Source organism: Lichenostomus cassidix, chromosome 27 (assembly GCF_008360975.1).
Source record: "Lichenostomus cassidix isolate B80296 chromosome 27, HeHo_3.0, whole genome shotgun sequence".
In the NCBI taxonomy this organism is placed as follows: domain Eukaryota; kingdom Metazoa; phylum Chordata; class Aves; order Passeriformes; family Meliphagidae; genus Lichenostomus; species Lichenostomus cassidix.
Genome location: NC_139507.1, coordinates 47,595 through 71,092, shown reverse-complemented (window position 1 = coordinate 71,092; position 23,498 = coordinate 47,595). Strand labels below are relative to the sequence as shown.

General features: G+C 55.4%; 1 protein-coding gene across 1 annotated transcript in view; it reads left to right on the top strand.

The window, feature by feature from the left end:
* Nucleotides 1–22,925, top strand: part of MRC2 (mannose receptor C-type 2) — a 29,665-nt gene extending 6,740 nt beyond the window's left edge. The window contains exons 2-30 of the mRNA XM_085083348.1: nucleotides 4,390–4,788; nucleotides 5,064–5,237; nucleotides 5,420–5,584; nucleotides 5,756–5,869; nucleotides 6,546–6,689; nucleotides 7,190–7,378; nucleotides 7,606–7,760; nucleotides 8,033–8,140; nucleotides 11,429–11,544; nucleotides 11,680–11,828; nucleotides 11,945–12,162; nucleotides 12,383–12,525; nucleotides 12,924–13,026; nucleotides 13,115–13,253; nucleotides 13,514–13,549; nucleotides 14,048–14,208; nucleotides 14,518–14,585; nucleotides 14,867–14,967; nucleotides 15,074–15,219; nucleotides 15,879–15,993; nucleotides 16,074–16,237; nucleotides 16,448–16,556; nucleotides 16,980–17,218; nucleotides 17,306–17,474; nucleotides 17,645–17,794; nucleotides 18,073–18,192; nucleotides 18,680–18,859; nucleotides 19,258–19,284; nucleotides 20,163–22,925. Of these exons, the coding sequence (XP_084939474.1) occupies nucleotides 4,390–4,788; nucleotides 5,064–5,237; nucleotides 5,420–5,584; nucleotides 5,756–5,869; nucleotides 6,546–6,689; nucleotides 7,190–7,378; nucleotides 7,606–7,760; nucleotides 8,033–8,140; nucleotides 11,429–11,544; nucleotides 11,680–11,828; nucleotides 11,945–12,162; nucleotides 12,383–12,525; nucleotides 12,924–13,026; nucleotides 13,115–13,253; nucleotides 13,514–13,549; nucleotides 14,048–14,208; nucleotides 14,518–14,585; nucleotides 14,867–14,967; nucleotides 15,074–15,219; nucleotides 15,879–15,993; nucleotides 16,074–16,237; nucleotides 16,448–16,556; nucleotides 16,980–17,218; nucleotides 17,306–17,474; nucleotides 17,645–17,794; nucleotides 18,073–18,192; nucleotides 18,680–18,859; nucleotides 19,258–19,284; nucleotides 20,163–20,383 (4,322 nt within the window). The 3' untranslated portion in view covers nucleotides 20,384–22,925. The remainder of the gene's footprint in view (nucleotides 1–4,389; nucleotides 4,789–5,063; nucleotides 5,238–5,419; nucleotides 5,585–5,755; nucleotides 5,870–6,545; nucleotides 6,690–7,189; nucleotides 7,379–7,605; nucleotides 7,761–8,032; nucleotides 8,141–11,428; nucleotides 11,545–11,679; nucleotides 11,829–11,944; nucleotides 12,163–12,382; nucleotides 12,526–12,923; nucleotides 13,027–13,114; nucleotides 13,254–13,513; nucleotides 13,550–14,047; nucleotides 14,209–14,517; nucleotides 14,586–14,866; nucleotides 14,968–15,073; nucleotides 15,220–15,878; nucleotides 15,994–16,073; nucleotides 16,238–16,447; nucleotides 16,557–16,979; nucleotides 17,219–17,305; nucleotides 17,475–17,644; nucleotides 17,795–18,072; nucleotides 18,193–18,679; nucleotides 18,860–19,257; nucleotides 19,285–20,162) is intronic.
* The last annotated feature ends 573 nt before the right edge of the window (nucleotides 22,926–23,498 follow it).

Sequence of the window (23,498 nt, the reverse complement as noted above, 5' to 3'; positions counted from 1 at the left end):
TGGCTCCGAAATCCAAATGAAGGTGTTGGTTAGCATGGGGGCTGCAGCCCCTGCTGGAGCTCATGAGTCTTGGAGCACCAGTGGAGCCCTGTTTGCTGGCATGGCTGGGGCACCTTGCGGGCTTTGAGGCTTTGCTGTGTTTACTGAGTGGTTTGGAGCAAACCATATCCACAGTGTGTCTGCAGCACAGGAACCTCTGAGAGGGATAGTCCCTGCAACTCCAAGTGTTCTCAGTCTCCTGCAGAAGTGACTTGGAGCTGTGTATTCTGGGACATCCCACATAAAGGGGAACTCTGAGTGAGAACAAGGGCAGGGCACACCTATGCTGGAATGGCTGCAGGACAGGGCTGTGCTCCAGGGCTTTGTGAAGGGCTCTGGGATCACACAGTGCCATGATCACCCTCACAGAGGGGCCAAAGAGGTGGCGGGGGCTGGCAGGGATGTGGTAACAGAGCCTCACAGCACTGATGCGTGGGGGATAGCATTTGCTTTCGGTTGCAGTTGTAGACAGTGCCCTGGTGCTGCTCCAGCTCAGGATAACTGGGACCAGGGTCCAGGTGTAGCTTCAGTCCTTTCTTAAATTTGCTCCCTTCACTTGTTGCTGGTGATGGGAGGGTGACAAATGCAATGGAGCAGGGGTGCTCTGGGCTGCTGTTGCAGGTGGCGGGGCTAGGTGGTGCCAAGGATGCCCATCCATGTCATGCTGCAGGGCTTTCTCTGTCTACCACTGCATTTGCCCCCTGGAACCTCCCCATCCCTGTCGCCTCTCTCAGTGCTCTCTCACAGTGCTGCCCACAGTCCCCAAAATTGCTGGTTGTGAAGCTTTCCATATTTGCTTGGGGGTGGTAAAGCTGTTGTGGGGAGGGTTGAGCTGAGTCCTTCAGTTCGAGCTTTCTGCTGGCCAATAACTTGCTTTTTTTTGATTAAGAGAAAGAACCTGGAGCCAGTGCAGGATGTAAAAGCTTCCCTGAGGCCTGCCCCAAAGGACAGCTTCTCCATCCCTGCAGTGTTCAGCCACCAGTGCCAAGGCCAATTTCTCCTGCTGTGCTGGGGCATGAACATCCCAGTATTTCCCACATGGGAGAGGAGAGTGTTTCTGCAGGCAGAGCCAGTGTCCTGCTCACAGCCCCAGCTGTCCCCTGTCCCCACTATCACACTGCCTTGTAGCGTCAACTGCTTCCCATTGGTCCCACCAGTAGGCTGGAGGCAGCATCCCAGTGGCTGCATGGCTGGGACAAGACACCATCCTTGATGGAAATGTGTGAGATTTTGCTTTGCTTCCACAAGTCCTCCACAGAGAAGGAGGAGCAGGATGTGATGGATCAGAGCTGCTCTGAGCTGGCCCTGCTCAAAAGATGGAGCATGCAGGAGGGAGAGACACATGGTGCCAATCACAGCCCTCGTTTAATTTTGGTGATTCCAGGCAGAGCATCCAGTTAGGATTGCATTTTCCAGTGCTCTCTGTCCTGTGCCAGAGGGCAGCCTCTTTGGGAAGGATCTGCTAGTGTTGCCATGGGTAGGTTTCCATAACTGGAGGGTGGTTGGAAAGCTCCACCTGTGTGATTTCAGGTCTGCAGGTGCATACCAAAATCTGAGGAGCATCTCTGAAATGAGTCAGCCCTAGCTGTGCCATGGCTACTGAGGCCAGTGCAGGAGAGTGGGCCCTGGAAGGGACAGGGACATTCTCAGTGCTTTGGGATACTCCTCTGGAGCTGTCTCCTGCAAGGATTTGGTTTGCTCTGCAGAGTACCAGACTGGGAAAAGGGATTCATTGATTCAAACTTGCTTCCTCCCACCCAACTCCATATCTATCCTGGGGTCAGGAATGCTGAACACTCCCTTCAGTGCCTCAGGAGCCTGTTCAAGCACCACTTCCAATGTCATAGACACCAGTGGGGGTCAGTCAACCACAAATTCTATAGAAAAAAGGGAAAGAAAGGTGTATTTTGGATGAAACACAGCTTTGCTGCCTTGTGTTGAGCTCATGTGGGTCGTCCCCCCAGCTCCTGCCCAGCAGTGCACAGCGAGTGGTTTTGCACAGGGAGAAGCTGGAAGAGCTGGGGGTATACAAGTGCTGAGCTGGTGCCAGAGCTTTCCCATTCCTCCATGGCCCAGCAGAGCTGGGGGGATGCACTGTGTGGCCTCTCCTGCCTTCTTTGAGCCAAGAGGCTGAGCTGCTTGCAGCATGCAGGGACTGCCCAAATCCTGTAGCCTGTAATTTCCTACCTCCAGCTCTTCTCTTTTTAGAGTAAAATGATACTTTGTGCTTCTCTGGCCCCAGGCCTGCCCCCTCCAGTCTGGATGGCTTCCTTGTACACAGTGCTCCTCCAGGGCCTCTAGTGAGGGTGGCCCTTGCATGGTGCTGCCAGCCCCAACGTGGCACTGAGCACCCTGACACCAATTCCTGAGCTGCTGCAGGGGTTTTCCAACCCAATATTATTTTTTTCTTGCACGGCAGGGCTCACAGGTAACTGAGGAGGGTGTCCTGTTGCAGATGCTGTCTGTGGCAATGCTCATGGTACAGCAGCTTTTTCTATTCTAAGGAGCAAAGCACCAGCGTTTGTCTCCTTGCAGAGGATGGAGGCATCAGGCTGTGCCCCTGGGAGGCCTCATCCTGCTCCAGCAGGTCATGGCACTGATGCTGCATCACCCAAAAGTGCTTAAAGGCCCCCATGTCCCTGGTGCTGCATGGGCTGCACTGCCCTCAGTGTAGGTGGGAAGGGGAGAGCAATGGGCTGGGTGTGATACGGGGGGTGCTGGCATGGGGAGAAGGTGTTTGGTGGGGGATGAGCTGGTCTTCCGCTGTCCAGGTTGGGATCAGGCCAGTTCCAGCTGGAGAAACACCAGCATAAGCTTAAAGAACCTGAGCTTCAGCCAGCCAGAATCCGCCCTGTCTGGATTTTTGCTTATTTTCTCACTTGCCATGACTTTAAAAATATTTTCAGTGAAATTAAATGTTTCCCTTAAATGAAATAAAGCCCTGCAAACAAGCTTCACTTCTGTCTATTTGACATCATCACTGATGTCATCTGGACTGCGGAAAGGGCCTCTGACATAATTTCTATCCTGGAGCTAGGTTGACGCTGTAACTCCCAAATGAAATAGGGTTGTCTGTCTTCCTCCATTTCTTTTTCCTTTCATACACAGGGCATGGAAGGTCTGTGAGCCAAGATGTTTGTTGCTTGAATGTGCTGTAGCCGCCTGTAACAACAGAGCTGGGGCTGGGTGAGGTTGCAGGGAAATAGGAAATTGAAACCTTTTCAGCTCAAATAATTCATACAGTGGCAAAAAACCAAAGCAAACCAAAGCTAAATATAGTGGGGCCCATGAGTTCGCTTGGACTCCTGGTGAATGTTTGTGGTAGAAAAAAATGGAATGTTTTATAACAAAAAAAGAACAACAAAAATGGTGGTGTTTGTATGTTGCTTTGGGCAGCTTCTTGCTGAAGGGCTGGGGCAGGAAGAGGTGGTGAGAAGCCCTGAGGTGGCTTCTTATCTTAGAAACATTCATTTGAAGAAATAAAATGTCTTTTTTAAATGACACATCAGCTGGAGCAGCATGTCCCAGCATAATGTCTGCGATTTACTGGTTTATACAGGTTTTGGGATAGAGTCACATGGTGGGGTGACCCCGGTGTTGCTAGAGGTCAGGGAATTTCCTGGGGGATGCATGGTTGGTCCGTGACAGCAGGCAGGGTTGTGGGACGTGTGTGGAGTTGGGGTTGAGCTCAGACTGTTTTCCCTCATCGGTTGCATTTTATCTGCTGGCAGCAATTCCCCTCACTTGGCTTCTACTTCCCAGTGCCTGGGCTGGGATTCCAAAGGGTCCTGACATGATATTTTGTGTTTGCTGAGGCTGGGGCCATGCAGGCATTTTCCATCACACAATGAGAGACCTTCCCTAGCAGTTCCTCTTTGTTCCAGTTTTTAGCAGGTCCCCAAACACACATAGCAGTGATGGATGCTATTTCCCTGCTCTGTTTTTGTCCACTCAGAGCAGATGACTCCAGCACTGGCATTGTTGCAATGCCTGGGAATGCTGCAGCCAAGTGCTGCCCATGGGAGCTCAGTTTTGAATGACTCTAATGATGTGGTTAGAGTGGGCGAGCCCTTTGCTCTGGCTTCGATGCCCAATAGCCACCCTTGGTGATGCCACGCTGGATACAGACACCCACCCATGTCGCTCCACTGGGGACAGTCATTGGAGTAAACCCTGAGTCAGTGCTGAAGGAAGGTGGTGGTCCCTGGTGTCCTGGGTGCTGTGCCCAGGGATGCATCCCAAAACTTGCTTTGCACAGAGTCAGGATGTTCTATGAGGGCTCTGGGCCATGCGTGGCACATACTGCATCCCCAGCAATGATTTCACCCTTTCCATTTGTTTTCTCCCCAGACTCCAAGGTCTTCCTCATCTACAACGTGGGCACGCAGGGCTGCCTGGAGACCAAGGACTCTCTGGTGCGACTGGCCAAGGGCTGCAATGCCAGTGCCCTGGCCCAGCAGTGGAAATGGGTCTCCCGAAATCGCCTCTTCAGTGTGGGGGCCATGCAGTGCCTGGGGGTGTCATGGCATGGGGCGAATGCCACGTCAGGGCTGCACCCTTTGGCCACTTATGAGTGCGACCGCGAGTCAGTCAACATGCGCTGGAGCTGCCGTGGGCTCGGCGAGCAGCTCTCGCAGCATCTCAGTGCCCGCCCGGGCAATTCCTCCCTGGACAGGGGGGACCAGACACATGGCTCACAGTGGAGGACGTATGGCACCGAGGAGGATCTGTGCTCTGTGCCCTACTCTGGTAATACCTCCTTGGGCATTAGTGTTACCCTGTAACCCAAACCAACCCCAAAATATGAGCTGACGCCATGGTGTTGCAGCAATCAGGTCCTGCCTAGGAAGCTCAGTCCCAGCTTGTTGAGGCTACAGACCTAGGCAGGATCTGGACAATGGGGAGTGGGCAGCCTCTGGGCACCCAATAACCCCCTACACTGGGCCAACCCACACCCCTCACCCCAAACGTCCCTCCAGGCCCCACAGAAACATCCTCAAGCAAGGGCTCCTCTTCTTCCCCAGAGATTTACACCATCCAGGGCAACTCCCATGGGAAGCCCTGCACCATCCCCTTCAAGTACGACAACCAGTGGTTTCACGAGTGCACCAGCACAGGGCGGGAGGACGGGCATCTCTGGTGTGCCACCACCCAGGACTATGGCAAGGACGAGCGGTGGGGCTTCTGCCCCATAAAGAGTAAGTAGGGGAACACTTCCCATGCGGAAAAGCAAAAACCCCATCCCTCTTGGGGACTTTCCTGCTCTCCCCTCCCCTTGGGAGCAGTCTGCAGTGCCAGGGCAGCAAGTTATTGGGGTTTACTGGGTTACTGGGGGCTTTTTTGTGTCTGTGTTGGGAGCTCACCCTGCTCATCCCCACAGGCAATGACTGTGAGACCTTTTGGGACAAGGATCACCTCACCAACAGCTGCTACCAGTTCAACTTCCAGTCAACGCTGTCATGGCGGGAGGCCTGGAATAGCTGTGAGCAGCAAGGGGCCAACCTGCTGAGCATCACTGAGATCCATGAGCAGACCTACATCAATGGTGAGTTCTGGCAGCCTGACTGTGCCCTCCTCATCCAGGGCAGAGCTGGTGGCACTGCTGGCATTGCCACTGCTGGTTTGTTCTGCTGGCCCCAGGTTTGGGGGGATGAAAGCTGGGGACTGAGCTGGGCTTGGGGGACTGATTCTGCCTCTCTGGCTGTGTTGGCTCCAGGGCTGCTGACTGGGTACAGCTCCACGCTCTGGATTGGGCTCAATGACCTGGACATCAATGGAGGTTGGCAGTGGTCAGATAACTCACCCCTCAAGTACCTCAACTGGGAGAGTGGTAAGACAGGGGAGGTTGTGGTGGTAATGGGGGCTGAAGACCTCCCTGTGACCACCAGAGATGGCCCCATGGCAATGGACGTGGCCTGGGCTGCTGCAGGGTATCCCCTTGCTGCATGGGGACTGAGAGCCCCAGGGGCCTGTGTAACTGTGTAGGACATCTATGGAGCTGGAGCCTGGACACAGGGTGCTGGGAGGGAATTAGCCCTCTGCAAACACTTGCTGACCCTGTGGATAACCAGGGTTGTCATTTCTTGTTTGGGGGGTTGCTGCATACCTGCTTAGTGCTGGAGTATGGCTGAGGAGTGGTCCCCAGCTGCAGACACCCATCCCTAGCCCTAGGGTGCTCAGAGGGCAGAGGGCCCATTGGTCGTGCCTGGTGCCATCACCCAGAGGCACTTGGGGGAATACAGTGATGCCCTTGGAGGAGGTGTGGGGACAGGCAGAAGTTCAGGTCTGGTACTTTGACCCCCTGACTGCTATTTCCAGGTAAAACAGTGACGCGTTGGGCTCTTGTATGTTGAGGCACTGTAAATAATCTTGGACATGTGGGGCTGCATCTTCATCTTGCAAAATAAAATAAAAGGGGTTTTACTGGTGTTGGAGCAGGGAGAGCTGCATTGATGGCTCTGCCCTGGCTCCTCAGTAGCCTGTCCCCTCCTCATCCCACTCTCCAGACCAGCCTGACAACCCCAGTGAGGAGAACTGTGGGGTGATCCGTACCGAATCGTCTGGTGGGTGGCAGAACCGTGACTGTGGCATCGCCCTACCCTATGTCTGCAAGAAGAAGCCCAATGCCACAGCTGACCCCTTCCTGACGGGTGAGCAGGGGATGACCAGCGTCAGGAACAGGCAGCTCTGTATCCAATCTGGGTGTGCTCCCACCCCAGCATGGTCAGGGGATGCTGCCATATAAGTGCCCGTGGTGTACCCAGCTTGCTGGTGTCCTAGATATGCGGAGCAGGACTTGAGCTCCCTAGATTTGGGAAAAGTCATCCGCAAGGAACATTTCCAAGGAGCACTTGGTGCCATTCCAGGGTGGGTGGTAAGGGAGGGATGGAGAACAACGGGTCCCCATGGTCCCCAGGGGTTCCCTGCTCTGCCTTCACTCCTCTGCAGACAGAAGGAATTTTATTATGTCCCTGGAGCTCTGAAGCTGCCATTCCCACACATTGCACTGCCTATTATATTTTGGGCATGGCTTTCCCACTGCAGCTTTGGCTTGGTCTGCTGAACACATGCAGGACTGCAGTCCTTTCACTGCCAAGGAGAGGGCTGGGGAGCTGGGCAGGAGCCCTCAGGCTGCTTTGTGTCCTGCCAGACTCATGGTCAGAGGTGAAGGTAGACTGCGAGCCCAGCTGGCAGCCCTTCCAGTCCAACTGCTACCGGCTGGTAGGAGAGAAGAAGAGCTGGCAGGAGGCGAAGAAAACCTGCCTGCGGAGTGGGGGTGACCTGGTCAGCATCCACACCCTCTCTGAGTTGGAATTTGTCACCAAGCAGATCAAGCAAGGTAAGGAGGAGCTTGCTATGCCACCAGCCCCTTTCCTGGAAAGGTCCCAACCCTGTCCTGCCCTCTCCTGCCCGCTTGCATCTGGGGGTCAGAGCTGAGCCCTGAGTGGGTTTTGGCAGGTGCTGTGCAGAGACTGGTCCCATCACAGGGGCTAAGGTCACTGGGCGGTTCTTCAGAAGGTCAGGCAGGAGGAAGGAATTTCACCCCGTCCCTTCCTGTCGTGGCAGATGTGGAAGAGCTCTGGATTGGCCTAAATGACCTCAAGCTGCAGATGAACTTCGAGTGGTCAGATGGGACACCTGTGAGGTTCACATACTGGCACCCCTTTGAGCCCAACAACTTCCGTGACAGCCTGGAGGACTGTGTGACCATCTGGGGGCCGGTGAGAGCCTGGAGGGGTCGGGTGTTACCCTGCACTTCTTCAGGGGGCACCCCAGCATCCTCATGGCTGAGGAAAGCATTCCTCAGTGAGCATTTCCTGCTGGGTTCAACCTGGCTCATCCCAGCCGTTGGGATGGGAGGGATCCATCACATCATCCTTGGGAAGTTGGTGTAGGGAAGGAAAGTCTTCAGACCCAAGGTAGGGGTGAAGGGGCTGGAACATTCCCCAAGCTGTCAGAGACGCTCATTCCCACTTCTCTTCCCACCCTGCAGGAAGGGAGGTGGAACGACAGCCCCTGCAACCAGACCCTGCCATCCATCTGCAAAAAGCCTGGTCGGGTGAGCCAGGAGAAGGAGGAGGATGACCACGGGTGCCGAAAGGTGAGAAACACTTGCAGCAGGAGTGGCTCTAGCTGCTCCCCGGCTCTACCTGGTGTTTGAGGCTTCAGGGGATCTTTCCCTAAAACCAGTTTGGGGAGCCCCAATGAGCAGCACCTGAAGCAGCTAGACTGTGCTTGAGAGCTGCTGAGCTGGAGCACTCTGGGGCTGCTGAGCCCCTCACTGCCATGGTGGAGAAGACTATGGGAAGAAATTGGGACACAAAGCACATGCATCTGTGCACATTGTCCAAGACCCTCCCCATCAGGCGGCCTTTTGGGGATTTTTTTCCCCATTGCCTCTCTTCTTGCCAAAACACAGGAGCATGTGGAAGGCTGGCAGGATGGAGGTAGCTGCCAGCCCTGTGCCTTGGCACAATGGCAGGTTGCCTCCTCCAGGCAGGGCATGGGCATTCTGGGGACACCAGCGGATTCTCTCTCAGCCCATGCCCTGTCTCAGTTTCCCCAGCTGTCGCACAGGGCTGAAGCTTCCCACACTTGCTGGGAAGTGGCTTTTGTGGTTCTCTGCAAAACCTCCAAGCGCCAAGTCTGGCAGCGCTGTGGCTTTTGAACCTCTCCCAGCATTTCTGAGCTGGCCGGTGCACTTGCATCCTGACTAGCAAGCAGCCGCTCCGGGCCAGCTCCCAGAGGTGCTGCCAGGCTTGTCCCATGTTCTTGCCCCATTTCCAGCAGCTGCTTGGCTGTGCCAGAGCTCAAGGCAACACAGCAGCTAGGAGAGCTGCCATGCAGGGCCAGATTTGAAGGCTGCCAGACATAGCTGGAAGAGATCCAGTGTCAGCAGGTGCTGAGCAAAATTCTGCTACTGTGCATCTGTGTGTCCCCAAAGCAGTCCTGAGCACTCACAGGATGTCCCCGTGCAGATTTAACTCCCTCCTGACTCTCCAGCCACAGTCTTACCCTGGCCCTGGGTGCCCAGCAGAGAGGCATTGGGAAACAAACTGAGAGGGACAAATGAGCCAAGGAAAGTTCATTTCCCATTATTCCTCTACTTCCTCATTTTCAGTGAGGACTTTTGCCACCCAGAGGCAGAAGCTGGTGGAGAAGAGGCACACCTTGCTCAGGGGTTGGTCCTATCCACTCCAGCCAGTCCACTGGTTTTTTGTGGTGGCTTTTCTGCTTTTGCCGCCCTTTAAAAATCTCTCTTATTTCTGGAACAGCCTTAAAGGGACCAATGAAGGATAGAGGTTTGGGCAGTGGGAAAGGCAGAGCAGGAGAGGGCTGCGGGGGCAGTCACACTGGGACTGGGAGCTGGAAGCAACAGCTGGGATTGGGGATCCTGCCCTGGCCCTCGTTTGGATCACAGTGACTTGCTGTGGTGCTCAGTGAGTGAGATTGCACCCTTGGGGTGTTAGAAATGCTGGGGCCTAGGGCTGGTTGGGGACCTGTCTGGGGGCCTGCACTGTCCCAGGACAGGCCCTTTTCTTGGCTGCTCAGTTGCATCCATGTTGTTCCAGAGGGACCCAGCTGGTGGTCTGTACCCGGATTTGCCACCTTCAGAGAAAGGCTGTAGGAATAGGAGCTTGGGGGAGAAACTGGGATTTGGGATTGTTTTCATTTCCCAAAGCTTCTCTCTTGCTTCCCTCACTGCTGTGCTGATGACACTGGAAATGGCATGTGTCCCTGTCTTGGTTTGGAAGACAGGTGTCTGGCCAAGAGAGGTTGAACCCTCCCTAGGACAGAGAATGTGATTTTTCCCCTCCCTCCAAATTGTTTAATTTTGAAAAATCAAGGGCTTTCAGGCAAAGGTATGGGAAAAAAGGAATATGAGTTCTTTGCTAGTATCTATAAACAAGCAATAACAATAATAGCAACCACAACTAGAACCAGAAACCAACAGCAGATGACTTGTGAGCTGCTGAGCCTTTTCCCGTGTGGTGTAATCACGGTTGCAAGCAGCAAGGGCACTGTTGAGCTCCCAGCTGGGCAGGGCAGGTGCGATGACTGCCGAGCGGCTGCAGGTGGCGCTGTTGAGCTCCCGGCCGGGCAGGGCAGGTGCGATGACTCCTGAGCGGCTGCAGGTGGCGCTGCGGCGCAGGGCCAGGCCAGCCCCAGGCAGCTGGCAATGTCGAAGGGCTGAAAAGCAGGCAGCCAGGCAGCTCGGAGCGGCAGAAAGCAGGGCAGCAGGGGCAGGCACCGGCTCCCTCCTGGCTAGCAGCGAGGTAGCAAGGATTTCTGCAGTCACAGCAGACGCCGCGGTCTCGTGTGGCAGAGGGCAGGGGCAGGCAGCAGAGGCAGCTGGGCTCCCCGGCAGCAGCCGCGAGGAAACGCAGCCCGGGGAAACGCGCCCTTCCCAGCGGGAAGAAAAGTTGAATCAAAGCTCACCCAGCCAGGAGAAGAGAAAAAACAGGGCACAGTTGGATTTCCTCTGGTAGCAGCTGGAAACCAAAGAGAGCAGCCTCTCCCCTCAGCGTCAGAACAACAAGGGAGCGTTCCCAGGGCCCGCTCTCCCCTTACCGTGCCCTGCCCAAGCACACCTTTTGTCTTTTACAAAAGACTTGATGGCTCTAAAACGCCCAACTATTTGTTGCTTAGTAACAGGAATGGGAAGAAATTCCAAGTGTACTCAACCCCCGACAGTCCCCCACTGTCCTTCCAATGCCCAGGGGACCCAGGAGTAGAACCCAAGTGATGCTTCCTGTTTCAGAGGGTCCCTGAGCCTGGGGCCACTTGGGTCCTTGGCTGAGCCAGTTCACCCTTGTGAAGGGTGTGTGTCACCTCTTGCAGATGAGCCCCCATGTCCCCCCCCACTCTGCCACCACCACTGCCAGCCCCAGGGCACCCGGCTCCCTGCTCTAGCAGAAAACAGGCACTATTGTGTCTCCAGCCCCAGATAGGCTCTAGCATCAACAAGGTGGGGGATTAAAGCCAGCTGCAGTGGTACTCACTCTGGACTCAGCCCTGTGGTGTAAAAGGAGATTCCTATTTACGGACGAGGAGGAGGTTCCTCTTTATCTCTTTAAGGAGGTGATTGTGTTCCCTTCCCTTCACCCTGGATGGGGCTGGATGTTGGCAGGGAGAGCTGTTTCCCCAGCTTTGAAGCTGCCTGGGTGTTTATTTTTCCTGCAGCCATGTCCTCTGGGGCCAGGGGCTTGTTAGAGCTCAAAGCTGAGCAGGGTCAAACTGGAGCAGCCAGGGGCAGGAGAACTCCCAGGAGAAGGCAGATGTGGTGGTGAGGAACTTGGGATGTTGCTCTTGTGCCCTGGGATTGGTCCCATCTTTCTAGAGAGGTCCAGGTGGGCGGTGGTGGATGTCCCCTGTCACTCGTCCTCAGGGCTGGAAGTGGCACAGCCCGTCCTGCTTCTGGCTGGGTGAGGACCATGTCCCCTACAGCAGTGCCCGCAAGACGTGCTCTGACTACGGCTCCACACTGGTCACCATCACCAACAGGTCAGTGCCATGCCAGTGGTGGTGAGTTTGCCCGAAAAGAAGCCCTGCAAGGTGGGGAGTGACCTCCCAGGGCTGGAGCATCACAGGCAGCTCAGTGTCTCGGCTCACTGCATTGCCCATTCTCACTGTCTCCAGGTTCGAGCAGGCATACGTGAGCAGCCTCATCTATGGCTGGGACGGGGAGTATTTTTGGACGGCTCTGCAGGACATCAATGAGACGGGCGCGTTCCGCTGGCTGAGCGGTGATGAGGTGATGTACACTCACTGGAACCGCGACCAGCCTGGTAAGGGATGGGGGTGGGATGGGGACTTGCCCTTCACGCAAGGTGGGGCTGGCCCTGCCCCCCAGCACTCTACTACCCTAAGGCTGGCATCTCCCCTGCTCTCGTGAGCACTCCAGGTTACAACAAGGGTGGCTGCGTGGCCCTGGCCACTGGCAGCTCCATGGGGCTGTGGGAGGTGAAGAACTGCAGCACCTTCAAGGCCAAGTACATCTGTCGGCAGAACCTGGGCACCCCAGTCAACCCTGAACTGCCTGGTCCTTTCCCCACACCCGGCCTCACTGCCACCTGCCCCACAGGATGGAACTCCGACCCCAAACTCCGTCACTGCTACAAGGTGAAGGCGGGTTGGTCAGGTTGTTGTGGGGATGGATGTACTTCCCTAGTGCAGGGGTGTGAAAGGGCACATTTTGGTGCTTGCTAGAGGCACCCCACAAGTCTGGCTGGGGCTAGGTGGTAGCAATGTGCCCTGGGACCTGACTGCCTGCAGATGGGAGCAGCGCTCTGCTCCTTTTCTGCTTCAGGGCCCCCCATGCTGAGGGTTCTTCCTTTCCTAGGTGTTCAACTTCGAAAAGCTGCAGGAGAAGAAGACATGGATCGCTGCGCAGGAATTCTGCCGGGAGCTGGGGGCCCAGCTGCTCAGCCTAGGCAGCTACGAGGAGGAGCATTTTGTTGCCAACACCCTCAACAAGATTTTTGGGTAAGAGGCTGGTGGCATCAGTGTGTGTCCTGCTGCCAAAGCACGCCTGGCACGAGCCCACAGCCCTTCTGGTGCTCTAGCACACATGGATGGATGGTGCATGGACTGGTCTTTCTGAGCACAAACTGGTGTACAGAAGGTGCATCAGTTAGTGTGGCTGATGTGCAAGATGTGCAGGAAGTTCAGTGTAATTTGGGGATGGAGACTGGGTTTAAAGCAACTCCAGTCTTGAGCCAGCATGCCTGTTATCCCAGTTCCTGCCTTCAGGTGTGTAGGGACAGCAGGCTTTGAAAACAAACAGGAAAAGGCCTGATTATAAATATATATTTGTATATAAATATGAACATCTCTGGTTTGAAGGGGGTTGTGTTCTCACCTATATCCCTGGTCCCCCGCAGGGAATCGGAGCCGGAGCTCCACGAGCAGCACTGGTTCTGGATTGGCCTGAACCGGCGGGACCCCACAGGGGACCGGAGCTGGAGGTGGAGTGACGGGCTGGGGGTGAGTCCAGGGGGCATTTGGGTTGTGGGAGGGGCAAATCTGATGCTGGTGGAAATGACCAACACTGCCCATCTCTCTTAACCCCCAGTTTTTCTACCACAACTTTGACCGCACTAACTATGATGACGATGACATCCGAAGCTGTGCGGTGCTGGATCTGGCCTCTCTGCAGTGGATGCCAATGCAGTGTGAAGCCCAGCTGGACTGGATCTGCAAACTGCCCAAAGGTACTGGCAAAGGGGCCCCCAAACCTATCAGTTGTGACTGCCCTGGAGGAGCATGAGCTGTAGGATGGTGGAATCCTTGGGAATCCTCGGGAGGTAGGAGAATGATTCCTAATTGTGGGACTGGGAGAGGTGCTGTCTCTTCTGGGGGAATTCAGGAGGGGCATCCTGCTGTTGCAGCCCACACATGGTTTGTGGAGAAGCATCCATGGGAGCATCCCAGCCCACACCGCACTGACAGCTTCTCCTTGCACTTTCTCCAGGTGCCGATGTGAAGGAGCCGGAGATCACGATCCAAGGTGCGTTGGCCATGGCCTTTTGTCACAGTCACAGAATATTCTGAGTTGGAAGGGACCCACAAAGACCACTGACCCAAGCTCCTGGCTCTGCACAGACACCCCAACAATCCCACCCTGTGCTTGAGAGTGTTGTCCAAATGCTCCTTGAGCTCTGGCAATGTTGAAGCTGTAGTCACTGCCCTGGGGAGCCTGTTCCATGCCTGACCACCCTCTGGGGCAAGAACCTTTTTCTGATATCCAACCTCGACCTCTCCTGATTCAACTTCAGCTCATGCATAGACCACCTGATGTCCTTAATGGATGTCTGCCACAGTGATATCCAGACGAGGCTGGATCCTGGGCAGGGCTGTGGGAGGGAGGGGAACCCAGGCATCCTGCTGCTGCTCTGCTGCAGGAGAGGGACAAAACACAAAGCAGCCCAACACGCAGGGACCAAGGGTCAGGGTGGCTGTGGCAGGGATGTCACAGCCTTAGCATGACACTGGTTCCTGTCTGCAGGCAGCAAAGAGTGGGTGAAGTACCAGGAGGCTGAGTACAAGTTCTTTGAGCACCACTCAACATGGCTGCAGGCACAGCGCATCTGCAGCTGGTTCCAGGCCGAGCTGACATCGGTGCACAGTGAGGCCGAGCTGCGCTTCCTGGGCCAGAACCTGAAGAAGGTACCAAGGGGTCCAGAATTTCCTGGGGCACCAATGGGCTCTGCTGCCTTGTGGGCTGCTCTTCCTTGTCTTCTTTAACCCTTTTCTGGAGGGACAGTACTTGCATTGCTGGGTTTTGCTGGGGTTATGATGGGGTTGTGTGATGGCTGGTCCTGAAACCTGCGAGTGGGTTTGGGGCTCAGCAAAGTGATGCTTTTTGCCTTGCTTTTGCAAGCTGGGGAAGGGTATCTGATCCCCATTGCAGCCTAAGTTGTCCCCAAAGACCCCCAGTCCCTGAAGGGCACTGATATGTCCTCTCTGGCCGTGCAGTTCTCCAGGGGCCAGGAGCAGCACTGGTGGATTGGGCTGCATACCTACGAGAATGATGGGAGGTTCAAGTAAGTCACAGCCACCCACCGTGTCCCTGCATGTCCCCACACCACCGTCCCCATCACATCTCCACACCACTATGTCCCTGTGTGTCCTTACACCACCATCCCCACCTCTCAGAGTGCTGTGTCTCAGCAACTGCGTCTCAGGGGTCTCATCCTGGTTTGCTGGGCTTGGAGGTTCCTCACCCAAGGGGGCAGTGGTGGGACGCGCTCCCAGTTAGGGGATTCAGGTGGTCCCATTCATTAAGTTGCTGCTCAGCCTCATGTTCCTCCTCATGCTGTTCCAGGTGGTCTGATGGGTCCATCCTCAATTTCGTCTCTTGGGCGCCGGGCAAGCCCCGGCCTGTCAGCAAGGACAGGAAGTGTGTGTACATGACAGCCAGCCGAGGTGAGGGCAGGACAGGGCAGGGCAGGGCTCCACAAGGGGCTCTGAGGGCCTGGGGCACCTGTACCAGTGCAGAGGGGCACCATGCTCAGTCTGTCCCTCCCCACAGAGGACTGGGGGGACCAGAAGTGCATGACGGCACTGCCTTATATCTGCAAGCGGAGCAATGGGACGGCTGTGAAGCCTTCCCTCCCTCCGGTACCTGCTCCCACGAGTGGGGGCTGTCCCCAAGGCTGGCTGCCCTTCCTCAGCAAGGTACCACTGGAGGGAGGGGGGATGGCAGCATGGGAGGGGGGATGGTAAGATGGGAGAGGAGACAGCAGAATGGGAGAGGGGACAGCAAGATGGGAGAGGCTGTCCCCAAGGCTGGCTGCCCTTCCTCAGCAAGGTACCACTGGAGGGAGGGGGGATGGTAAGATGGGAGGCAGCAGAATGGGAGAGGGGACAGCAAGATGGGAGAGGGGATGGCAAGATGGGAGATGGGATAGCAGGATGGGAGAGGGGATGGAGAGACAACAGAATGGGAGAGGGGATGGAGAGAGCAGGATGGAGAGGTGATGGCTACTTCCTGGTCTTCCACCAGCCCTGTCAAGGCAAAGAGGGGGTGGCTGCAAAATGGCAGGATGGAGAGGGATGCCTGCACAGGTTTTGTGGGGAATGCTGGGGGATGCATTTACAGGGATGCTGGGGGAGTTGTGCTGTGGGGTGGGGAAGGTGAGGTGTGTGCACAGGTTTGCCAGGAGAGATGTGGGAGGGCCAGAGGGGTTGGGGGCTGGCAGGCATGAGGGTGTGAAGGAGAGAAGGACCATTGGGGCAGAATGGGGCTGCAGAGGGTGGTTGGGTGGAGAGGATGCAGGGCTCAAGGCTGGGGGCAGCTGCACCTCCCGGACCATCTTGTGCCCCTGCCTATGCAGTGTTTCAGCTTCAATGGCCACAACAAAGGTGAGATAGTGAAGTGGCCAGAGGCGAAGCAGGTGTGTGAGAGCCAGGGCGCCATCCTGGCCACCATTGACAGCCCCCTGGAGCAGGGTAGGTCTCCTCTGCCCCCACCACCCCCACTAACCTTACCTGCCAGGGGTGGTCCTCAGCACCTCACCTGTCATTTGCAGCTTTCATCACATCCATGCTGCCCAACATCTCCTTTGACCTCTGGATTGGCCTGCACGATGCCCAGGGGGAGTTCCAGTGGGTGGAGGGGGAGCCGCTGCAGCACGTGAGCTGGGCACCTGGAGAGCCCTCAGGCTGCAGTTCCTCCAGCCCCCGTGACAAGCCGGTGAGGGAGATTTCCCATAGCACCCCCATTCCCTTGGAAGGTCTCAGCCCCAGGCCCAGCCTTGGGAAAGGAAGGATTCAGTGGGTTGGGGTGGCTCTCCAAGGGCAGTGCAGGATGCAGCACTGCACGGGAGTGGTTCCTGGCATGGGGATCTCTGGTGTAGGACAACAGTGCTAAGAGCAGTGCTGATCTTGTGGCTTGGCTGTGCAGACCAACTGTGTTGTGGTGTGGCATGGCTCACCACCGCTCTTCACGGGACGCTGGGATGACCGGAGTTGCCTGGAGGAGAAGCATGGCTATGTCTGCCAGCGGAGCATAGGTAGGAGGGGGACAAGGGGACAGCCCCAGCTGTCTTGGCTGGGGACCTGCCACTGCCACCTTAGTGCCCCATGCTGTGGTGGACTGGGGAGTTTGGGGCAATGGGTTTAGCTTGAGGCAGCTTGGGGAGCTTGGGACTTGACTTGGGCAGGGGGATCCCTGATCTCAGCCATTTGTGGGACAGCCCCAAACCTGTGCCTGCCAGCCTGGCTCAGTGTGTCCCAAAGGGATGTATATCGTGGTGGACAGCTCCCAGGTGGGAATGGTACTAGGGTGTCACTGCTTGTCATCCCTGGGGATGTCCCTCTGCCCTCCCTGGTTGCCAAGGACAGCGTGGCCTGGGTAGGGATGGACAAGCCAGTGACTCACCTGGGATGCAGGAGTGTCCTCTGTGCCCTCTGACTGTGTCTCTTTGCTCCTCCAGACCCATCCCTGAGCCCTGCGCAGACGCCATTCCCCCCCTCTCCTACCGGCACCCTCTTTTACCAAAACAGCACTTACCGCATCCTGCAGAAACCCCTCAGGTGGCACGAGGCACTGCTGCTCTGCGAGACACTCAATGCTACGCTGGCCACCATCCCTAACCCCTACAGCCAGGCCTTCCTCATGCAGGCTGTCAGCAGCCTGCAGGCTCCACTCTGGATTGGGTTGGCCAACGATGAGGTGAGGGAAGGGGGCAAACACCTGGAGCTGGGGTCCCCAGGGGGATCACAGCAGCTCTTAAAGCATCTCTTCCCTGTGGTCCTCCAGGGAGGCCGGAGCTACTCATGGCTGACTGAGGAGAACCTCGTCTACACCAACTGGCAGGATGGGGAGCCCCAGCAGATCACCGGCTGCTCCTACATGGACACAGACGGGACCTGGCGCACAGCTGGCTGTGACACCAAGCTGCAGGGGGGCATCTGCCAGCTCCGAACAGGTGCTGGCCAGGGGGCCTGGAGTGGTCTGGGTGGGGTGTGACCACGGGTTAGAGATGGCATCCCACCAGGAACCTTCCCTGTGTCCTTGTGTATCTGGGTGCCCCAATGTGCTGTGCGACCCTGACATCCTGTGCCCCACCACACCTTTAATGTACCATGTGCTCTCCAGGTCACCCCCACACACACAAGTGGAGCTACAGTGGCAGCTGTCCCAAATCACTGGAAGACTCATCCTGGATCCCCTTCCGGGACCACTGCTACACCTTCCACATGGAGATCACCCTGGGGCAAAAGGATGCCATGAGGAGGTGCCAGAAAGGTATGAGGGGGCTGGGGTGGTAAAGGAGAGTGATGCATTCTTGGAAATGGAAGAGAGTGGGATCCCTAGGCTGTTTGTGGGCGCAGCAAAGCCCCCTTGGCCCTGTGCCTATGTTCAACCTTGGTCAGCCATCATCTTTCTGTTCTGTGTTAGGGTTCCCCAATCATCATAGTGGTTCACGGGTGGGTCCTCAATTTTGTCCTCTTGGGCATGCACTGCTGCTCCCCAGCTCAATCCTCTCAATTCTGGGCTCCTCCATGAAAGTCTTCCCTCTGCAGTTGGCGGCACGGTGTTGTCCATCCAGGATGAGATGGAGAATGTCTTTGTATGGGAGCATCTCCAGGCATACGAGGGCCCTTCCAAGGGGGCCTGGCTGGGCATGACCTTCAACCCCAAAGGTACAAAGGAAAGAGTAACATTTAAGATATTCCCCCAGGCACCTCCATGAATTCCCATCAGGTCTGCAGTGAGCAGAGGAGGCCCTTGGTGGTGGCACCAGTGAGGGGGGCTCATGCCATGGTGTGACCAGGCACATCAGTGTCTCAGGCTGTGCTTGACATGCTGTGTGTGTCCTCCTCTGGTTTGGTGGGATAGGAAGCCCAAAGCCTTCTCCAGGGCACTGGAGCCTTCAGATGCAGAAAGGTGCGCTGCAGCCCTTGGTCCTCCCCATCACACCTCCCCACCATAGAATCACAGAATCCCAGGATGGTTTGGGTTGGAAGAGACCTTAAAGCCTGTCCAGTCCCATCCCCTGCCATTGGCAGGGCCACTTTCCCCTAGACCAGGTTGCCCAGAGCCCTGTCGTGCCTCCTTGTACTTTCTGAACTGGGACAAAGGTGGGGTATCCCCTTCAGCCTCCGCAAGCCTAATTCACCCATTTCCCAGGTGGCACCTTGGTTTGGCATGACAACACTGCTGTGAACTACTCCAACTGGGGCCAGCACGACACGGGGCCCAGCATGCTTAGCCAGAACAGCTGCTACTGGATCCAGAGCAGCAACGGCGTGTGGCGCCTAGGCTCCTGCACAAATGTAACCATGGGGGTCATCTGCAAGATCCCCCGAGGTAGGGCTCTGGTACCCAAGGCTCCTGGGCTGATATAAAGTGATCTGGGGGTCTGGGCAGGGTGCTACAGGGAAGAGCTGTCACACAGGCAGCACCAACCACATGTTCTGGTTCATTCCAGTGCAGGGGATTGTATGGGTTGGTGTTGGGGTCTGCAGGTCCCCATTTGGTTCAGTGATGGGCTGTGCAAGTCTCAGAGGCTGGGTCAACTCCTTGGGGCAGGATGAGGCCGGTGGGACAGTGGTGGAGGACAGTCAGGATGCTCCAGCCGTGCATCACCCATTGTCCATGTGGTGCGGCACTGGGAGCAGTGCAGGGTATGGGTCCAGTGGTGCTTGTGGTGGGAAGATGGGAGGGTGTCGCAGCCATGCACTCACCTGTCTGTGTTGCCATTGCAGTGGAGGAGAGCAGCTTTTCCAGGGCAGGTGAGTGGCATCAACCATCAGCCTGGCATAGAACTGGGACTGGAAACCAGGACTGGGACCCTGTACTGCAGCCCAGCTTGTGTAAATAACCAAAGAAATGGGGTTTGTGGGTGGGAAATGCCATTCCCAAGTGACTTTGGCCTTGGGTTAGGACTTCTCAGCAGCAGGAGCCACACTTCCATGGAGGTGTGTGTCTGCCCAACTGCTTGCCAGACTCTCCTGCCTGTGCCAACACTGCCTCATCACTCTGGGGGATGGTCACCACATCTGCTGGTGGGATCCCAAAGATCCATCCCAGGCAGCTGCTAAATGTTCATAGAGATTAGGAAAGACCCAGGAAGTCTGCCCAGCTCCAGGAGCTCTGCCAGGGGCAAGATGGACCCAAATCACCAGGGCAGATTCACAGAATCATAGAATGTACTGAGTTGGAAGGGACCCACAAGGATCAGTGAGTCCAGCTCTTAAGTGAATGACCCATACAGTAATCAAATCCACAACCTTGATGTATTTAGCATCATGTTCAACCAGCTGAGCTAATCTCATTCCAGTCCTGTCCTGCTCTGATCCACATGGGGGGAAACAGCACGGAAACAGGCTCCCCAGGGCAGTAGTCACAGCCCCAAGACTGTTAGAGCTCAAGAAGCATTTTGTTAGCAGTCTCAGGCACAGGGTGAGATTCTTGGGGTGTCCTGTGCAGGTCCAGGAGTTGGGCTTGATAGTCTTTGTGGGTTCCTTCCAATTTAGGGCATTCTGTTATTCAATGACCCTACCCAAAAACTCAAGCCTGGCTGGAGCCCCACCAGCCCCAGCCTCTCCTGCAGGCTGAGGAAGGAACAGGCATTATCTGTTGGCCTCACAGCAACCCTTCCTCCCTGCAGCTCTGCCAGAGAACACGACAGCCATTGCAGTGGTGGTGATGTCGATGCTGGCGCTGTGTGCCGTGCTGGGGGTCGTTGTCTTCCTGTACAAGCGCCGGCAGAGCGTGGAGCATAGCGCCTTCGAGAGCGCTCGCTACAGTCGAACCACCTCCAATCCCAGTGAATCTGCTGAGAAGAACATCCTGGTGTCGGACATGGAGATGAACGAGCAGCAAGACTAACGGCAGGGGGGATGCTGGGGATGGGGACCTGGGGAGGGGGGAGGATGGAGAGCATCACACACACTATCCCCACAGCACACGGGTCGGGGTGGCAGCTGGACTGGCGTGGCAGGGCAGGGAGAAGGGCTGGGGTTGGGGTTGGGGTCCAACCAGGTGGCCAAGAGGAGGGAGCCAGGGTCCCTCCTGCCCTGCAGGTCGCTGCCGTCACCTCTGGGCTTGTCCTCAGCTTCCAACGGTTTGCCTGCAGCAGCTATGGAGGCAGTTTCAGGGCTAAAAAGTTTTGAGGGAAATTCCTGCACAAGTTTGAGAGCTTTCCAGCAGCGTGAACAGGCTCCAAGACACCTTTGCCTTGAGAAAAGGCAAGCACAGGTATACAGGGCCCTGCAGTGGGCTTTTCCAAAACTCCAGGAATCGAGCTGGTGTCCAAGAAGACATCCTCCCAGGCAAGGGGACTCCAAAGCTGATCTACCTCCCCTCTGTGTGTAGTGTCGAGGGCCCTGCCAGCTCCCAACCTGACCACTGTGCTGCTCCTTCCCTCTCTTCGGCCTCATCCCCTGTCTCCAGCAGAATACAGCAGAGACAATGTTACAGTGATCCCAGCGTGGACTCCCCAGGATCAGCAATGGAATCCCCCTCTCCTCCCTGTGGGGCTGTGTGCAGACCCGTGAGGCTGTGGCAGCTTCTCCATGCTGGTAGCCAGAGCTTGTCCCATTTTCTTTTGTGTGTGTGTGTGTCCCAAATAACTGGACAGGATAGCACCAGAGCAAACTGCTGGCCCAGCCCCTCTGGTGGGAGCACCCTCAACACCCCAGACTCCACAGGAGGAGTTGGGTGCCAAGGCAGGAGATGCTGCTAGAGAGGCGGGGCCACCCTTTATGCCTTACCAGGCAGGGATGGCACGGGGCTGGTGTCACTTGCCACTGGTGCCTTGTTGGGGCCAGAAGGCTGAGGATCAGCACTGTAGGGTGGGGAGGATTTGGAAGCTTTGGTGGTTGTTTTGAAATTGGTGGTTTGTTGGTTTTTTAAGTAAATTACGGTAGCTTTTGTTGTTATACTGTACTGAGTGTGTGCTGAATATATGCAGTTTATCAACAGCTGGCTGGGGTGGGCATGGTTGCCAATTTCCCATGTAGGGTGTAACAGAGGAGGAGGAAGAGGAGGAAGAGGAAGGCAGTGTGACTAACCCCCTGCCTGGCTTTTGAGCTGTGCAGGAAGGAGTGGGGGTGCCTGGGGCTGAGCCATCTTCCATCAGCTGCCTGCAGCAGCATCCCTGGGATGAAGGATGCCTGGAGACAGAGAGTTGTTGGGGCCGCAGTGGGAGTTCCCTGCTAGGAATGGGATCCAAAGAGCCTCTTGGACCTTTGAAGTGGGGTGACACAGCTCGAGATGTTGCCTTTAGCCCTCTGCCTCTGAGGCTTGAGTTGGGGTTGGTTTTGCTGCAATAACAGGAACAAGCAAATTTTTGTAACTCTCCTTTTTGACACCTGTGTGGATTTTAAAATCTGTTGATTTCACTTAAGCTGGACATTAAGTGTTTAAAAAACTGTTGGGGGGGGGGATGGGGAACTAGGCACCGTTGGGTTTTTGTTTACTTTTTGGCAATGTCCAAAAGCTGCCATGACATTTCAGGGTGAGGAAGAATCTGGAGCATATGGTTCTGCCCCGGCTCCATTTCTCTCTCTCGGCTTTCTCTGCCTTTATTTCCTGAGGTCCTTTCTGGTTTGGAGCAGTTGGTTCTGTCCTTGGGCCCCTGCCTTCCTGATGTGGGAGCTAGATCCTGAAAAGCCAAGCATGAATCCCTCCTCATCCCCAGCAGCCTGAATTCCTGCTAGAGGGGAGCTTGCAATAGCAGCAGGCATGCTAAACTGGAAACTGTGCTGCTGGTTGGGATGGAGAGCAGGGATTAACTTCTTCTGGATGGACAGAGGTATTAAGAAGTCCTAAAAAGTAAAAGTTGAGGTTAGGATTGATGGGCAGGCATGGGGGAGGAGAAGTGCTAAGGGTGCAGCTGGACAAAGCTGGGGCTCCTGTGAAGTGATGAGACCCTGGGCAGGGTGGGAGCAGGGCAAGAGGGGGCATTTGTCTGGGATGGTGGGTAGTAATAGGTGCTGGAAGAAATTCTGTGCCATGGAGAGACTGAGAAGGAGCTCCCACAGCCATGCAGGAGGTGTTAAACTCAGCTCTCACCCAGCCCGACCTGGAAGACCTTGTTTAAGAGAGTTTTGGGTTTTTTTCTTTCTACTTGATTACTTTGGGGTTTTTTTCCTTCTCCTTTGTTTTAGAGAAAAGAAATCTGTACAGTCTAGGAGTAATGTTGTCTGAGAAGAAATTTGTGAGCTGTCAGCACTGATCAGGATTACGGGAAAACACATATATGGTTACGTGGTATATCCTATCACCATTAGATAATGTGAAGAATTGCTTAAAAGGACCCTGTCAATTATATATATATATTTTATATATATATATATATTTGCGTTTTTTTACTCTCTATGGTTTTTAAGATCCTTTTAGAAGCTTGGAAATAAAATTTCCTTCCCCACTTCTTTTCTTCCTTTTATTTTTTCCCTTACTTTTAATTGCAAAAAACAAAGCTCATCTTTCCCTATGTTCCTAACAAGTAACAAATATAAAGCTGAAATGACACACCTTCTCGAGGCAGGTGAGGTTCCAAGGCTGTCCACGTGAGGGGGATGTTTTATTGGTTCCTTGTGGTATTTGATTGCATGTCCCATGGATATGATGTCTTTGCTCCACTGGTGGTTTGGAAGTGTTGGCTGGAGGGACAGATGAAGGAGAATGGGCAACATTTATTTATTTGTGGAGACTCTAGAGTTCCATGAAGATGACAGGTGGAGCAGGGTCCTTGGAAGAGCACTTCAGGAGCTTTCCAATGGCATGAACAGGCTCTGAGACCCATTCCCTTTGGGAGATGGCAAGCACAGGCATTCAGGACATTATGTTTCTGTTTCATAAAACCCTAGAATGGTTTGGTTTAGAAGGGACCTTAAAGCTCATCCACTTCCATCCTCCCTGCCACCTTCCCCTAGACCAGGGTGCTCCAAGCCCCATCCAGCCTGGCTTTGAACACTTCCAGGGATGGGGCAGCCGCAGC